Source organism: Bufo bufo, chromosome 3 (genome assembly GCF_905171765.1).
Source record: "Bufo bufo chromosome 3, aBufBuf1.1, whole genome shotgun sequence".
NCBI lineage: Eukaryota > Metazoa > Chordata > Amphibia > Anura > Bufonidae > Bufo > Bufo bufo.
The window spans coordinates 44,165,443-44,184,231 of record NC_053391.1 but is presented as its reverse complement, the minus strand read 5'-3'; the positions used below and the strand labels follow the sequence as shown (position 1 = coordinate 44,184,231).

General features: G+C 45.6%; 1 protein-coding gene across 1 annotated transcript in view; it reads right to left on the bottom strand.

Moving 5' to 3' along the window:
* Positions 1-18,789, bottom strand: part of LOC120994524 (interferon alpha/beta receptor 1-like) — a 43,672-nt gene that overhangs the window by 7,522 nt on the left and 17,361 nt on the right. Inside the window, exons 2-5 of the mRNA XM_040423162.1 lie at positions 16,623-16,741; positions 14,633-14,780; positions 12,927-13,032; positions 3,280-3,458 (exon numbers count right to left, since the gene is read on the bottom strand). Coding sequence (XP_040279096.1) covers positions 3,280-3,458; positions 12,927-13,032; positions 14,633-14,780; positions 16,623-16,741 — 552 coding nt within the window. The remainder of the gene's footprint in view (positions 1-3,279; positions 3,459-12,926; positions 13,033-14,632; positions 14,781-16,622; positions 16,742-18,789) is intronic.

The window sequence follows — 18,789 nt, the reverse complement described above, 5'->3', positions numbered from 1 at the left end:
AGGTTTTGCCAATATAAAACTTTCCAGTTGTTAAAGATGGCCTTTTTGATCAGGGGTGCCATCGGAGTGAATATGAATATACAGTTGCAAGAAAAAGTATGTGAACCCTTTGGAATGATATGGATTTCTGCACAAATTGGTCATAAAATGTGATCTGATCTTCATCTAAGTCACAACAATAAACACAAGAGAAGATACAAGCGGCACTTCTGCTTTCAGCGGTGCGGTGCGCGCGTCCCGGGAGGAAGATCCACAGATAATGGTATAGTAAGGACCAGCACTCGCTTCAGTAATTGACTTGCCTCACAGTAGCCGAAACGCACGCGTCACTTATCATTTGTATGTGACCGTTAAATCTATTTGAAATTATTACTGAAGCGAGTGCTGGTCCTTACTATACCAACAATAAACACAGTCTGCTTAAACTAATAACACTCAAAGAATTAAATGTTACCATGTTTTTATTGAACACACCATGTAAACATTCACAGTGCAGGTGGAAAAAGTATGTGAACCCCTAGACTAATGACATCTCCAAGAGCTAATTGGAGTGAGGTGTCAGCCAACTGGAGTCCAATCAATGAGATGAGATTGGAGGTGTTGGTTACAGCTGCCCTGCCCTATAAAAAACACACACCAGTTCTGGGTTTGCTTTTAACAAGAAGCATTGCCTGATGTGAATGATGCCTCGCACAAAAGAGCTCTCAAAAGACCTACGATTAAGAATTGTTGACTTGCATAAAGCTGGAAAGGGTTATAAAAGTATCTCCAAAAGCCTTGCTGTTCATCAGTCCATGGTAAGACACATTGTCTATAAATGGAGAAAGTTCAGCACTGCTGCTACTCTCCCTAGGAGTGTCCGTCCTGTAAAGATGACTGCAAGAGCACAGCGCAGACTGCTCAATGAGGTGAAGAAGAATCCTAGTGTCAGCTAAAGACTTACAAAAGTCTCTGGCATATGCTAACATCCCTGTTAGAGAATCTACGATACGTAAAACACTAAACAAGAATGGATTTCATGGGAGGATACCACAGAGGGAGCCACTGCTGTCCAAAAATAACATTGCTGCACGTTTACAGTTTGCGCAAGAGCGCCTGGATGTTCCACAGCAGTACTGGCAAAATATTCTGTGGACAGATGAAACCAAAGTTGAGTTGTTTGGAAGAAACACACAACACTATGTGTGGAGAGAAAGAGGCACAGCACACCAACATCAAAACCTCATCCCAACTGTGAAGTATGGTGGTGGGGGCATCATGGTTTGGGGCTGCTTTGCTGCGTCAGGGCCTCGACGGATTGCTATCATCGAAGGAAAAATGAATTCCCAAGTTTATCAATACATTTTGCAGGAGAACTTAAGGCCATCTGTCCACCAGCTGAAGCTCAACAGAAGATGGGTGTTGCAACAGGACAACGACCCAAAGCATAGAAGTAAATCAACAACAGAATGGCTTAAACAGAAGAAAATACGCCTTCTGGAGTGGCCCAGTCAGAGTCCTGACCTCAACCCGATTGAGATGCTGTGGCATGACCTCAAGAAAGCGATTCACACCAGACATCCCAAGAATATTGCTGAACTGAAACAGTTCTGTAAAGAGGAATGGTCAAGAATTACTCCTGACCGTTGTGCACGTCTGATCTGCAACTACAGGAAACGTTTGGTTGAAGTTATTGCTGCCAAAGGAGGTTCAACCAGTTATTACATCCAAGGGTTCACATACTTTTTCCACCTGCACTGTGAATGTTTACATGGTGTGTTCAATAAAAACATGGTAACATTTGATTCTTTGTGTGTTATTAGTTTAAGCAGACTGTGATTGTCTATTGTTGTGACTTAGATGAAGATCAGATCACATTGTATGACCAATTTGTGCAGAAATCCATATCATTCCAAAGGGTTCACATACTTTTTCTTGCAACTGTAGCCCGTGCATTATCCTGATTATCCTGTCAGATTTTTTTCTTTTTTCTACTACAGTCTCTCTGCTTGAGTCTAGTGACTCTCTGGTGGGCTCTGCATCTATAACTCCCTCCGGGTGCCCCCTCTGCAGAAAACAGAGTTTTAGATGCATACATTGCTCCTTGAATTCATTATCATCTGAGACTATTCTCCTCAGACACAGAAACTGCCCATAAGGGACTGCCTTTTTGGCATAGGGCGAGTGAAAACTGTCATACTGCAGAAAGGAATTCATGGAGGTAGGTTTTCTAAAATTGGTGCAAATCTCACCATATTTTACACTTATATTGACATCTAAAAAGTTCAATTCCCTATGGTGAATCTGGCTTGTAAATCTCATATTCATGTCATTAGAGGTATTCAAGAAATCCACGAATTCCCCAAATTGCGTCTCTGTACCTGCCCAGATAATGAACACGTCATCGATGTATCTAAGGAATAACCTAATATTTTGGACAAAAGGATTATTAATAGTGAACACAAACTATCGATGGCTTGCTGTCTTTGTCTGATTTGTTTTTACACGTGTTTTCTTGACATACAGTCAGGTCCATAAATATTGGGACATTGACACAATTCTAACATTTTTGGCTCTATACACCACCACGGATTTTAAATGAAACGAGCAAGATGTGCTTTACCTGCAGACCGTCAGCTTTAATTTGAGGGGATTTAAATCCAAATCAGGTGAACGGTGTAGGAATGACAACAGTTGGGAATGCACCTACAATGTGACTTTCAGACCCCTCCATGATTTCTAAGTGGGAGAACTTGCAAAATCACAGGGTGTTCAAATACTTCTGTTCCTGACTGTATATGTATTTGACGATCATTGTCTGAGATGGGAATACCCAGTAAGGCTAACTTTATCCCCTTGAAACATAAACTAATGGAAGACTGAACTCAATGGGCCTCCACAGCTTGGACACACTGCAGCCATAATCTTCTCCACTGAGAATTCTGCATTACTTTCAAAGTTTGCCAATTGTTTCAATCAATTACGGAAAGGTATTGTAACTGCGTGCCGCCCCCACACAACTTAAAAAGTTCAGAACGTCCTTTCGGAGTCCGCAGATGGCGTGGCTGCCGCCGTCTCAGCTACGGTAACTGGTTGTCTAAGCGTAATAAATAAGTCCTGTATGACACTATACACACAGCCAGAAAACGCCCCAAAAAAACTATTTTACCGTATGGTACTGCTGGAGGGTGATCCTTACGTTACATATAGATGTCTTCCTAGCGACATGCCACCAATGTTTGAGGTTAGACAACCCCTTTAGGTTTTTCGAGTGTATTATATGATGATTTTGATACTTACTGTCATCGTGTGGCATGAACTTTATGGCGCTGGAGCTTTTTGCTTCTCTTCGGCCGTCATACACAGAGGCGCGGAGGATATGGATCCCTTTGAAAGACAACGCTGTGTGACACTGAGTGGCGGTTATATTTTCACATCCCTTTATTTTCGCACAGCGATCTCTTCCAGCGAGATTCTGACTGGAAACAAAGGGGAATTGGTATTAGTTCGTCATCGTTCATACATGTGGATTTAAGTGAAGGCGACAAGGCAATGGTGGCGCTATTACTTAGAATAAAATAAAAAATCCAGAAAAATCCCCTTTAACTAGGGAGCCATATTGCGATGAAAAATCTGCTTTAAATGTTGAAATAAATTAAATTAGCGACTTCCTCTCTAAAATCACTCCCTAGGGAAGCATTCCAATGACAGAGCCGGGAAGCTGCAGCCAAATCATGTTCTGCCTGACCTCATTACCAGCAGAAATGGATGTTTTACGACAGCCTGTATGAAGTGTCCTGCGAAGTTCCTTCTACTGACTGACTGATATATGGTGCCCACTCTCTATGATTTGAAAAAAAGAGGTTCTTCAGCAGCTCCAGTGTGCATTATATACTGTAGTCATGTGTCTCAGCTGCAGTAGAAATGCTGCCTCTATGAAGTAGATGAGGGACTACCTGTCAGTGAATGAGGGGCAGGAAAGGGTTAATTACTCTTACCGGTAATTGGATTTTCCAATAGCCTCCCCAACGGCACTCAACAGGAGGGTGTCCCCGCCCCAGGACAGGAAACAACACGGAAGCTTGAAGCTTAAAAGGCCTCCTCTCCTTACCTAAGGGCTCTTTCACACTTGCGTTGTTGTGTTCCTGCATAGAGTTCCGTCGTCGGGGCTCTATGCCGGAAGAATCCTGATCAGTTTTATCCTAATGCATTCTGAATGGAGAGAAATCCGTTCAGGATGCATCAGGATGTCTTCAGTTCCGGAACGGAAAGTTTTTTGGCCGGAGAAAATACCGCAGCATGCTGCGCTTTTTGCTCCGGTCAAAAATCCTGAACACTTGCCGCAAGGCCGGATCCGGAATGAATGCCCATTGAAAGGCATTAATCCGGATCCGGCCTTAAGCTAAACGTCGTTTCGGCGCATTGCCGGAGCCGACATTTAGCTTTTTAAGAGTGGTTACCATGGCTGCCGGGACGCTAAAGTCCTGGCAGCCATGGTAAAGTGTAGTGGGGAGCGGGGGAGCAGTGTACTTACCGTCCGTGCGGCTCCCGGGGCGCTTCAGAGTGACGTCAGGGCGCCCCACGCGCATGGATGACGTGATCGCATGGATCACGTCATCCATGCGCATGGGGCGCCCTGACGTCACTCTGGAGCGCCCCGGGAGCCGCACGGACTGTAAGTATACCGCTCCCCCGCTCCCCACTACTACTATGGCAACCAGGACTTTAATAGCGTCTTGGCTGCCATAGTAACACTGAACGCATTTTGAAGACGGATCCGTCTTCAAATGCTTTCAGTTCACTTGCGGTGTTACGGCGGGCACTTCAGGCAAATGGAGTGCACGACGGATCCGGACAACGCAAGTGTGAAAGAGCCCTAAGTCAGTAAATAACAGAGTACACGGTAGAGATGCCAAACAAAAAGATTTATATATTAATTCATATACAAACCACAAGACACTCAGAAAAAATTGCATAAGGGAGGGAAATCCCAGTGCCGTTGGGGAGAATATTGGAAAATCCATTTACCGGGAAGAGTAATTAACCCTTTTCCCGGCGCCTCCCCAACGGCATTTAACAGGAGGATTATCAGAGGAATAAATCTAGGGGGGGGACCACTGCAGAAAGGATTCTGCGTCCAAAAGAGAGGTCCTGGTTATGGACCACGTCCAATTTATAATAATGTTTGAAGAAAGTCATCGGATTTGCCCATGCTGCTGCTCTACAGATCTGTTCGATAGAGACGGAGGCAGATTTACTGTCTGCTGCTGCTTTACCTTTATTAGGTCCCTGGTACTGGACACGGAGATGGTCTGAATTCCTGAATTTATCAGAATATTTGAGGTAGGTCAGAACGCATCGTTATGAAACTTTTGCTTTTGATCTAATGAAGGCTTGGCACAAAATGATGGTAAGGTCATTTCTAGGTTACAGTGGAAACTAGATACCACCTTCGGGAGAAAGGACGGGCAGTGCTTCAGTATGATGCGATCGTCAAGAATCTGCAGACAAGGAGAACGGCAGGAGAAAGCCTGGATTTCCCCAATTCTTCTGGCTATAGTGATTGCAAGAAGGAAGGTAGTCTTCAGAGTCAGGAGCTTCAGGGAGATTTCCTCAATGGGCTCGAAAGGAGGATTCATCAAGACCGAGAGGACTAAATTTAAGTCCCAAGGTGGGACAGAAGCACGGATAGTAGGAGAGTCTCTGATTGCCCCTTTAATGAAACGTTTGATTAAGGGGTGCTCCGATAACTTAGTGTCCAGGAAGACCCCTAGAGCCGTAATCTGGACTTTAAGAGTTGAAGGCTTGAGACCCTTCTCCAGGCTCGACTGTAGAAAATCTAGTAACTTGGGGATATTTTCTAAGGCTTCCTGGTGAATTTCATCTCCTGCAAACAATAAAAAGGCCTTCCAAGCCCTGAGGTATATTCTAGAGGTTATTTTCTTCCTGCTTTTCAATAAGGTGGATATTACAACGTCAGAGAGACCTTTGTTCTTCAGACTTAGCCGCTCAATTTCCAGGCAGTCAATCTCAGATGAGCGACCTCTGGATGAGGGACCGGGCCTTGGTGTAAGAGACCTGGACTCACAGGAAGGGTCCAGGATATTCCAGACGATAGACTCAGAAGCAGCGGAAACCATGCCCTTCTGGGCCAGTAAGGAGCAATCAAAATTATTTGTGCATTTTGTTCTACCACCTTCATCAAGGTCCTCGGAATCAGGCTGAAGGGAGGAAATGCGTACAGGAGTCCCTGAGGCCAAGGGCAAGACAGAGCGTCTAAGATATCCGGATGGTCCTGAGGAGATAGGGAACCCAACCGCGCCACTTTCCGATTGACCTTGTTTGCGAACAGGTCTATAATGGGCATGCCCCATTTCTCCGTGATCTGAAGAAATACCTTGGTGTTTAAGGACCATTCGCCCTCTTTCAGAGTCTGCCTGCTGAGGTAGTCTGCTATTAAATTGTTGCTCCCTTTTAGGTGAACCGCCGTAAGAGAAAGCAGGTGGCTTTCTGCCCATAGAAATATTTTTCTTGTTATCGATGCCAGAGCTTTGTTTCGGGTACCGCCTTGTTTGTTTAGCTAGGCCACGGTGGTAGTATTGTCCGAAAAGGACCTTTATGTGACCAAGAGGCCTTTCTGCTTGGAGTGCTAGAAGGACCTTGTGAATCGCTGTTAGTTCTCTTAAATTTGAAGAGGCGTCTGCCATAGAATGATACCAGATGCCCTGAACCACCAACTGTTGGGTATGACCTCCCCAGCCTCGACTGCTGGCGTCTGTAGTAATCACGAGCTGATCTTCCTGACGCCAAAAGGCTCCCATTTGAAGATTTTTCTTTATTTTCCACCAGGCCAGAGCGTACTTCACTTGGGGGGAATAATGATTCTTTCGTCTAAGGTACCTTTCTCGCCGTTCCATGTATCCAGTAGGAAAGCCTGTAGAATTCTGGTGTAGCTTTGTGCCCACCTGACTGCAGGAATTGTTGCTGTTAGTGATCCCAATAAGGTCATGACGTCCCTGATGGTCGTGGTTCTTAAATCGCAGAAACGACTTACTTTCTGATACAGGGCTGTCTGCTTTTCTTCGGGGAGAAAGGACATTAGTGAGCGGGAGTCGAGAAGGACTCCTAAAAATAAAAAAAACCTTTCGCTGAGAAGGAGTGAAATCCGATTTTTTTAAAATTTATTACCCATCCCAGATCTGTGAAGGTAGCCTGGACCATATTTAGATGGGAGATGAGACGGTCTTCCGAGTCTGCTGCAATCAAAAAATCGTCCAGGTATGGGACGATTAAGATACCTTGTAGATGCAGATGAGCTGTTACCTCTGCAATAACTTTCGTAAAAATTCTTGGGGCCGATGCTAGGCCAAAGGGGAGAGCCTGAAACTGAAAATGACTGAGGTGGTCTCTTAAAAAGACTGCAATTCTGAGGATTTTTTTATGATCTTCGGATATAGGAACATGGTAGTAGGCATCTTGCAGGTCCATCGTTACCATGTAACAAAATTGAGGCAGAAGATTTTCTGTCGATCTGATGGTTTCCATCTTGAACCTCTTGTAGGTCAAGGATTTGTTTAGATTTTTCAGGTTTATGATTAGCCTGACGGAACCTCCTGGTTTCTGGACCAAAAAGTCTGGGGAATAAAATCCCTGTTGACGTTGATGCTCTGGAACAGGAAGCAAGACTTCTTTTTGGATCAGGCTCATTATTTCGGATTCCAGACACAGTTGTTCTTCTCTTCTGGGTAATGTATTGTTTATAACAAAATGCTGCGGTGGGTAAGAATCGAATTCTAGTCTGAAACCTTCTTGAATGGAAACAAGTATCCAAGGGCAGGTTCCGATTTTTTCGCAGCTTGGGGCGAAACTTCTCAGTCTTGCCCCTACCTGACCTTTGGCGTCATTGGGAGGATTTGGATGAATTATCTGGATTGAAAAGGAACCCCTTTCCTCTTGCTTTTGAAGCCTGCCATCTTCCTGACGATTCTCTCCTTTTTTGGTCCCCTCTGGGCTTGTTTTGGGAACGAAAGGACCGTCTCTGGTGGAAATACTTTGGCTCTGAAGGGAAACCTTTTTTTCTTGTCGGACGCTTTTTCCAATATGTCGTCCAGGACAGATCCGAAAAGTCTATCCCCCTCACAAGGGATTGAGCAAAGGCGATTTTTTGAACCTGTATCACCTGACCAGGATCGAAGCCATACAGCTCTGCTGGTGGCATTTGATATAGCTGCGGATCTTGCGGAAAGCTTTACCAAGTCAGCTGAGGCATCCGCTAGGAAATTTGAGGCTTGTTTGAGTACAGAGAGGGACGCCAGGATCTCTTTTCTGGGGGTGCCTGCAGCCAAATGATCTTTTAGTTGAGATAACCACACAGATAAGGATCTTGCGGTACAGGTGGCTGAGATACTAGGCCTGAACATGGCTGTATTCGTCTCCCAGGCTCTTTTTAGCAGACTCTCGCACTTTTTATCCATCGGGTCCCGTAATAGACCCATGTCTTCAAATGGTAGTGAGGATTTCTATGAAATTCGAGCCACAGGCCCATCAATTTTGGGGGTTTTGTCCCAAAGGCTGGAATCAGACTCAGCAAATGGGTATTTTCTTTTAAAGGAACCTGAAACAGGCGTACGCTTTTCAGGGTCCTTCCACTCTCTCTTCCATATGAGTGATTTTATATTATTGTGCACTGGAAATACCCGCCTTTTCCTCTCCCCCAGACCTTGGAACATCTGGTCCTGTAAGGAAACACTTTCCTTGGTATCTTCCAGGTTCATAGTGGCTCTTATGGTTTTCAAGAGACCCTGGGTATCCTCTGGAAAAAATAACGGCCTGCCCGATTCGTCTTCTGAAGAGTCAGAATTATCACTGGAGGTAATCTCTCCCTCGTCTAACTCCGGCCCATAACAGGATACGAGAGATCTACGGGAATTAGAGGCCTGGGGGGATGAAGGCGGCAGCCTGGATTCTACTGCTGCATTTACTTCTTCCTTAATAATATTGCGCATAGATTCCAGAATGGAAGGGGATTCTTCTGACACAAATTTTCTCAGTACACTTTGAACATAATGATTTTTTGCCTTTAGAGACAAAGGATTTGTGGCAAACTGCACATTTTTTGTGGTTCGATTCCGACCCTGGTGCCTTGGCAATGGAGGTTTCTCTGCCCTAAGAGAAATCACAAGGGGTTAAATGGCAATATAAGAGATTTCTTCCAGCACCAGGCACCCAGGGTGAAAGAGTATAATCCAGACATAGAGAGGAGGCTTACCGGGGCTAAGGGTGACTGAGGCTCGATCCATTGGCTTGCAGGCAGCGTCTACCTCGATAGGAGTAGACATCCCAGACCTGGAACACCACAGGGAGGAAAACTCCAGGTTCCCGGTCTTTATTTGAAATGCCGGCATCGCGTGATGTCATGGCGCACGTCGGCACGTGACGCCGTGCCGACGTCATCACGCATGCTCAGCCGCTCTGCCAATGGGAAACTCTCACCGCCGGACACAGGGAGACTCCGCCCCCAGACGCCACTGCTGACTCCTTGCTCCTCTTCAGGGAGCAAGCGACTTGAGCCCGGGGCTGCCTTACAAGGAAAGGACTTAAGCCGAGGATGGAGAAGGGAGGCCAATGCGCCCCCGAGGCCCCCTATCCCGTGCACAGTCCTCCCAGACTAGGGAAGAGACCGTGCACCAACGCTAGGTTCCTGGAACGCATCAGGAGGAGCTTCCGCGTGACCTGGGGACAGGAAACAACACTGACTTAGGTAAGGAGAGGAGGCCTTTTAAGCTTCAAGCTTCCGTGTTGTTTCCTGTCCTGGGGGGGGGGGGGGGGACACCCTCCTGTTGAGTGCCGTTGGGGAGGCGCCGGGAAATTACCAACTAACTTTTCGACAAGAGGTTCTGCAGCAGTGTGGATGGGTCCTCCTTTATACGGCCGCAGAACTCCTATCCTATACTGTAGGGGGCGCAGTATGCCATATATTGGTGACCTCATTTTTTTAAAATATTCTTTTTAATCGAGATTTTCAATGCTAATCAATAAATCAGAACATTAGATTTTTTTACAAGCCTTTTCGGGATCGTAGTCCCCTATTCTTTTTTGTCGAATAAGTACATATAAATGAAAGGTATAACAAAAGAAACAAAAATAGAAAACAAAAATATATATAAATATATAACACTGATATTAAGACACAGGTGTAATGTTACATTTTGTGTATTATTTATATACATATACACATACACATACAATACTAAATATTTAGGGGGCCATGTAGAATCAGAAATACGCCTATATTAGGTGCAAATTGGGCGTGGCGTGGGCACGGAAGGGGGCAGGCCCGCCTCATTCATCATTTTCTACGCCCATTTTCTAGAAAATGGTTTAAATGTAAGGCAGCAAGGAAGCTGGCGCTGGATACGCTGAAGTTATGGAGAGGCCGGTGCCGCAACATAACTTCGGCAAAACCACTGCCAGCGCAGGGGCTTATTAAGACCGGCGTCTGAAACAACAGTCTTAAAGGGGTTCTACGGGAATTAGGAAAATGAAAATACTTAAATATTACTTCATTATAAATATATTACCAAATACCTTTCATTAGTTATAATGGCTCGTTTTGTCCGAGGAGCAATCACTAGGAAAAATAATCAATACGCCGATCACTGGTTCCTTGCTACACATCCATTCACCTGTTTTATATGCCTATATTCCTCGCATGTTTGTAAGTATAATAAAACCTGGTGTGTGATTAAATCTCATTGCGGTGCTCCACTATCTCTGCCTATCTGGCCTTGGCTGTTATAGGACAGGTGAATGGATGTGTAGCAAGGAACCAGTGATTGGCGTATTGATTAATGTCGACGCAAGCTGAAGTGGTCCGAGTGGATTCTCTGGTGAGCAGCGCGGTTTTAATATTATGAAGATTGGAATTCGGTGTGAACAGAACCCACCACGCCTGAAACCGGCAGCGCTCAAAGTAGGATGGACTATTCGGTCTTATTTTAATAGGAAAAATAAAATGGCTGCCATCCTACTAGTCCACACAAAACCTGTCCTAATCACACAGGAGGACAAGTTAAAGAGCTGCGCCATCTTCCTCTCTTACTTGTCAGGGATTATGTTCCTGAATGCAGTTTAATATGATCTTCAGATGAATATCTGTAGGAATGCAGTTCATGAGGAGACATTAAGTACATAGAGGAGGTGGGGTTGTGGCTGATGAGCAGCAGCACTTGGATGCAGTCTCCATTACCACAGTGTGTCCTGACCATCCTCTTTATACTTCATTTCTCCTCATAAACTTCATTCCTACAGAGATTCAGCTGAAGATCTTATCATCTGTATTCAGGATCATAATCCCTGACAAGAAGGAGAGGAGGATGAGGCAGCTCTTTACCTCAGTGATGTAAAAAACTTGTCCTGCTCTGTGATTAGGACAGGTTTTGTGTGTGCTAATAGGATGGCTGCCATTTTATTTCTCCTAATCCTTGCTCCCTAGACAAAATGAACCATTATAGCTAATGAAATGTATTGGGGAATATATTTATACTAAAGTAATATTTAAGTATTTTCATTTTCTTAATTCCCGGAAAATCCTGTTAATAAATGACCCCCTTAGTTTCCCTAGGGTGTTTTTAAAATTTATCTACATTGTACCATTTTGTGTGTTGGAATGGAGTCAGCAGATTTTCTATTCGTTGAGTTTTCAGGGGCGTTTCAATAAAAGTTTACCATTTTTTAAAGAAGTGTTTTTTTAAAAAATTTGTTACTTAATTTATCTATTCTCTTCATACATCATTACTTCTGTAGTTGAGGGGGTTGTCTGGTGCATCCAGGAGTTCACGATGCATCTTTTAGCTACTAATAGTACAGCATGGATTATTTGTGGGATTTGAGATGTTTGATTTTTTCAGTCTTGTTCTTTGTAATGAAAAATATATATCAGGTCTAGTAATTTTCTGTGTGTTGCTATATACTGTTGGATGTTTTGCCAGGACTTTTGAAAGTTATTGCATGTCCATAATCCATGCCATAAGATAATGTCATTTATAGTATGTCACAAAATAAAAAATAAAAATAAATAAAAATGAAAGTAAGACTCCACTTTTTGACATAAATTGTGATTCGCAAAAATGAAACCATTTTCTAACAAATATCTATGATAAATATTCCTTAAAGGGGTTCTCTGCTTTCCTCCTGAGAGGGATTGTCCAGGTACAGAGCTGAACCCGGAAATACCCCCGGTTTCACCCCTCCGGCCCCATTTAATGCTCCGATACTCTGCCTTGCCCTGCACTGGATCGCATCGGGCAAGCGCTTTTTTGTTTATGTTTTTACACTTCCGCCTAGACGTGTATTCGGTGACGTCACCGGCTCTGATGGGCAGGCTTTAGAGCTGCCCTAGTCGTTTTACAGGCTAGGGCAGCGCTAAAGCCCGCCCATTAGTGCCGGTGACATCTTCAGGCTCACCGCTGGGTGGAAGCCTCCGCCTAGCAGTCTCTATGGGGAGCCTGGTACGTCACTGGAACTCCATAAAGTGCAGATTCAGCGCAGGGCAAAGGAGAGCGTCGGAGAATGAAATGCTCCGATGCTCATATTAGTGGGGCTGGAGGGGTAGAAACGGGGGTATGTCCTAGTTTAGCTCAGAACCCAGACAACCCATTTAAAGGAAATCTGTCACCAGTGCCCTCCCTATCTAACGGTTTCCATAGGCATGTAGTTCACCTGATTAAAATCAAAGGACACTTCATAGAGAAGCTCCGCCTCCTGGGCACTTGAAGGAGCAGAATCTGTCAGAGTAAAAGTTCATATCCACACTGCTCCTGATGACAAAAGCTCCACAAAAGGTATGTTTGTCCTGCTCTCCCCAGCCCTTACCCAGTGCTGTCAGCAGTTTAGCATTGCCAGACCTGCTGACAGATTGCCTTAGGGGACGTTTCTTGAGCACTTACCACCTGTCCACAGAAAATGTGACATTCGGAGACTGATCAAAGTCCCAGTCCCACTTCAGCAGGTACCTCAAGTCTAGCGCCTCCATCCTCAGATTATTCGGCGGTGCTGGAAGACAAATGAGTGATTTTACAAAAAGAATTAAAAAAAATCCTTAGCCATGATTGTAGGGAGCCTGTAGGTTCATTTAGGCTACTTTCACACTAGCGTTTTTACTGGATCCGGCAGGGTTCAGCAAAAACGCTTCCGTTACTGATAATACAACCATCTGCATCCGTTATGAATGGATATGGTTGTATTATCTTTAACATCGCCAAGACGGATCCATAATGAACTGCATTGAAAGTCAATGGGGGACGGATCCGTTTTCTATTGTAGCAGAGAAAACGGATCCGTCCCCATTGACTTGCATTGGGGGTCATGCTGGATCCATCTTGCTCCGCATCCCTGGATGGAAAGCAAAATACAACATGTTGCGGTTTGCTCTCCGGTATGGGAACGCAATGGAATGCATTTTGGAGCGCTCCGTTCTGTTCAGTTTTGTCCCCATTGACAATGAATGGGGACAAAACTGAAGCGTTTTTTTTTCCGGTATTGAGCCCCTATGATGGATCTCGATATAGGAAAACTAAAATGCTAGTGTGAAAGTAGCCTTACAGAGGTGTCACCATGCTTTGTTTTATTGATTTTAGTAAATATGGCGAATGTGCCCCCTCCGTGCACTTAACGGCTCATTTGCATATGGATTAAAAGTCCATTTTTCTCCAGAATTAAGCAATGGATCCAGCAGTGAAAGGTATCAGTCATTTCTTGCTGACACATCCCTTTAAAGGGGTCTTCCTCACCAAAATGGTTTCCATGACTTTACCCAACAATGTTTACACCATCGGTCATGTGACGACGGAGCGCCGTTCCTCAGCTTTGGGCCAATGTGTCATGCACACAGTATGAACCCCTCTCTCTCCTCCTCTCCATCCACACAAGTACAGGCGTTGTATGCATCTTCACTGCACAGCGCATGCGCCCGATGAAACGGGGAGACAATGAGGAGGCGGATGAGTAAGGAGGGGGATGTATCTGAAGTCACATGGCGACCACTGGGAGCAAGTTTATACCGGTGACATGGCGGATTGGCGGTCGTTAACTAGGGAAGAGCAAATCGACTTCGGGTGAAGCATCCGAAGTCGATTCGCTCATCCCTAGTCGTTACCACTGAAACGCAATGAACGACAGGTACAGAACGTGGTCGTGCGACGGGCAGTGAAAACGGATAAATGGCGCATCTGACCAAAGAAGCGCTCATCTATAAATGAGTAGTCCACGTAACCCACAGAAACCATTTTTTACCCTGGTGGCAGACCACATAAATGCTGTGGGGCCAGGAGTAAAAGGGGGTCTCAGTGCTGAACCCCTTCTCCTGCTTCCTAACACCATTGCATTTTTCTGCAGCAAACACAAGATGGAGTTCTGTGCAATGGGATTTTAACAGCTGTCATTGAGTTCAATGGTAACTGTATACATTCCTGTGCACTGAGTTCCATCAAGTCTTGTCTAGCCCCAGCTAAAGACTCTCTTTAGCCCTTTCTCTGCACAGAATTTGGAACTCCGGATCAGAAACAAGGAGCTCACCGTGTCAAAAAACATTTAACCCCCGAAAAAAGAATGAAAAAACTATGGTTGGTATATAATAGGCGCTTCAGGACCTTACCTTTAGAGGGCGCTGTGAAACATTTTTCTCGGCTGAATGGAGTCATTATCAGATTATCACGTACGCCGACCTTCACGCAATACGTTTGCTCAGGAAAAAGCTCGTTGGGTGGAATTATATAATTGCGCACGTTCGAAACCCGAGATTTCTATTTTAAAAGAAAAAAAAAAAAACGTAAGAGAGTTAATTGTGCCCTGTAATAACGACATTATCATTCCGATATGGAGCGGATTGCGCAAATTCAAAACGGTGAATGACAGGAGCAGAGAGTCCGCGCCCTGTGATACTGTGGGCAACTGCATCCCCTGAACAGCCCATAGCAGGCTTTCCCGAACTCCCCTGCGGTTGCTATGGAGCAGTAGTGGGCATGCTCGACTGCTGCTCCATACATCACCACTCCGTTTGACCACGGTCATGCATTTGGGGAAGACAAGGGTGGGAACCATCGCCAGCCCGCAATGTACATTTACAGTGCAGTAGGAGAAGGGGTACCCCTGACTACCCCGCAGTTTGTATGGAGCAGTAGTGGGCATGCTCCACTTCTGTCAGCCATGTATTTGCAGTAGGAGGTCCAGGTCCCCAAATCCTATAGGACACAGGCTGCCCAAATGTCTCCTCTATACTCACATATATAGCGCTCAGTCATTGCTATATACAAGTGAGGCAGAGGCGCTATTGACTGGTCACAGGATCACTGGGATTCCTCTACTAGGGGGTTGCCGCTAGGCCTACCCAGACCTACCACTGTCACTTGTACTGGGGCAGATTTCCCGTAACTGGAGTTGCTGTGGAGCCCCAGTTCATTGACATGGCAGATTTTGCGTGAAAATATTCGCACTGAAAGCCATGTGGACTCTGCTTCCTGCTGTTATCGGTGGGAATCCGTGCCGTCACTAATACGGTTCTGGATTATTTCTACGCTAAAATAAGCTTCTTAGCAAAAGATGTGCCCCTTCCATGGTTAGCGTTAGCTGTCTAAAAATGTGTGCCCATGTGCGCTCGGGCTCATGTTTACCAATCAAAGGGGTTTTCCCCTTAATCTGATTGGTGGGGGTCTCACACCCGGGACCCCCGCAGATGAGCTGTTTGAGAAGGCACAGGCGCTAACAGTAGTACCGCAACCTTCTCTCTACCCACTAAGCACAGCGCCGTACATTGCACAGTGGCTGTGCTTGGTATCGCATAGGTCACATGACTGATGAACGCGGTCACATAGGCCTGGGTAAAGCTGGAGAAGGCTGCGGCGGTACTGCGAGCGGCGGTGCCTTCTCAAACAGCTGATCGGCGGGGGTCCCCGGTGTCTGAGCCCCACCAATCCTATACTCTGGATAGCTCATCAGTATAAAAGTCTCAAAAAACCTCTTTGAATCAAGGCAAAGCAGTTGTTACGTGTTTTTCTGCCACGTCAACATGGGTTTAGGTCCCATCCACACACACAGACTTTTGACCTGTGTTTGGCTTGGTTTATAGTCACAACCGCACCATGAAGGGACATGTAGGAAACCGCGGCGAATGTCTGCTCGCAGTTTAGCTCTGAACAATGGGAGCATGGCTGTGGTAGTAAGCGCCTCCACTACTACGCTGATCAGTCGGGGTGAAGGACCCCTCGCCAATCATCTTGTCCCTCCGTGGTCTTTTCTAGCCTATGAGAGACTAAATATTAAAAAATACAGTGCATGCAGGATATAAATGGGCAGCACGGGGGCTCAGTGGTTAGCACTGGTGCCTTGCAGCGCTGGGGTCCTAGGTACGAATCCGTCCAAGGGCAACATCTGCATGGAGTTTGTATGTTCTCCCCGTGTTTGCGTGGGTTTCCTCCGGGTTCTCCGGTTTCCTCCCACACTTAGACATACTGATAGGGAACTTAGATTGTGGGCCCCATTGGGGACAGTTAATGTCTGTAAAGCGCTGCGGAATATAGTAGCGCTATATAAGTGCGGAACATAAATAAATAAAAGATATCAAGTACAAAATCCTAAAAGCCACTTACCTCCTCGATGGAATCGTTTTTTCGGAGAATGACGTCAAACATAAACTCCGGGGATGAAATGTTAACTATAACCAACGCATTGCTGAATATGACATGGACATCAGGCGGAGGTGCGGCCCCTGATTACATGGGAAAGAAGAAAAAACGTGCGGTCAGATGATTCTGGATGAAGGCTGGTATTATGCACAGCGCCATACGGATGATAGTGGCTTTGCCTGGTATTGCAGGTGACTCCCATTTACTTCAATGCCACCGAGTTGTAATGCCAGGCACAGTTGGGCGAGCCATTCCTTCTGCTGATGGGCATGGGTCAGGATACAGCCAGAAAACCCATTTTAAATAATAAAAAAAAAATAGATAAAAAAAGTCCATAAAATGTGAATACATTAAAGGGGTCCTCTCACTACAGCAAATGGCATTTATCATGTAGACAGAGTTCATACAAGGCACTTACTAATGTATTGTGATTGTCCATATTGCCTCCTTTGCGATTTATACAGTACTCGTTTCCATGGTTACGACCACCCTGCAATCCATCAGTATTGGTCGTCATTGGCGTACCTAGGGTGTTTGGCACCTGGACGGGCCCTTTCTCTGTCTTTTCGGGAAGATAGACATTTTTGCTCCATTTATGACCAGGTCTGAGTTATCCTGTTATTTCTGCAGTATGGTATCTCTGTCTTTTAAAGTGCAGTATTTTGGCGAGTATTGGTCTCGGTGGTCTGCCTGGTGGTAGTGGCCTTGTGGGGACCCGGTGCGCTCTTTCAACAGCATACAATGAAGACAGTACTTTGTCTTGAAACTTCTGATGTATCCACTTTTCTATATAGACCGTTGTGTTGGGACTTTCTGTTTTTTTCCGGAATCTCCACTATTCTAATGTTGTTACGGCGTGATCATCCGCTTTAGCAAATACTGCAGCCACGTCTCTTGCCGTCGACTTAGCCGCCATCTTGAGAGGCCTAACCTCATCTTCCATTCCTGACACTCTTTTTTCAAGCTCTGAGGTTCTCTCAGTGATTTTATACAGTAGTTTTGTACAAAGGTGTGCCCCCTCACAGTAGTTATGCCCACATTGTGCCCTCTCACAGTAGTTATGCCCACATTGTGCCCCCCTCAAAGTAGTAGTGCCCTCTCTTTGCCCCTTTCACAGTTGTAATGCCCTCTTTGTGCCCCCTTCACTGTAATAATGCCCATTGTGCCCTCTTAATAGTAGTAATGCCCTCTGTGCCCCCTCCACAGTAATAATGCCCATTGTGGGCGTGGCCTACCGGAGTATGGTGTGAGACGAAGATCGGAGTGCTCGTGCAAGTATCCTGGAACATTCGTCTGTTCGCGGCCACCCGGTGGACGAAAATCCCTCTGCGAGGTACCAGGGGCGGATAAGAGTCCCCTGCAGCGCATATATAAGCACCAGAATGCCGAGAAGGGGGAAAAGTAGCAGGCGCAGAAAGAGTCCAACATGGCGCCGGCATGGAGGAGGGGCAGCATGAGGCAGTGAGTAGGAGCGCGGCAGTGCGCCTGAGTAGTTTGAGTAGTCCCAAAGTAAAGGGGCTGAAACAATGTCCTCCAGGAGGAGAGACTAACAGATGAGGAGGGGGAGAGAGAGAAAATGGCCGTCGGGTCACTACACTAATTGACCACTGATAAAGAACCTACTCTCAAAGATATGATGGCTGTAGCCAGTTTCAATTCCACTCTTAAAGCCCTCAACCTTCAAGTGGGCAGTCTGAGGGAGGATATATCCCTGATAAGACACGATATGCATAAAATTACTGAGAGAACCTCAGGAATGGAATGGAAGATGAGGTTAGGCCTCTCAAGATGGCGGCTAAGTCGACGGCAAGAGACGTGGCTCCCCTATTTGTTAAAGCGGATGACTTGGAAAATAGATCACGCTGTAAAAACATTAGAATAGTGGGGATTCCGGAAAAAAGACAGTACTGTCTTCATTGTATGCTGTTGAAAGAGCGCACCGGGTCCCCACAAGGCCACTACCACCAGGCAGACCACTGAGACCAATACTCATCAAAATACTGCACTATAAAAGATACCATACTGCGGATATCATGGGATAACTCAGACCTGGTCATAAATGGAGCAAAAATTTCTATCTTCCCGGACTATCCCACAGAGATCCCGAAGAGGAGGACACGTTTCCTGAACG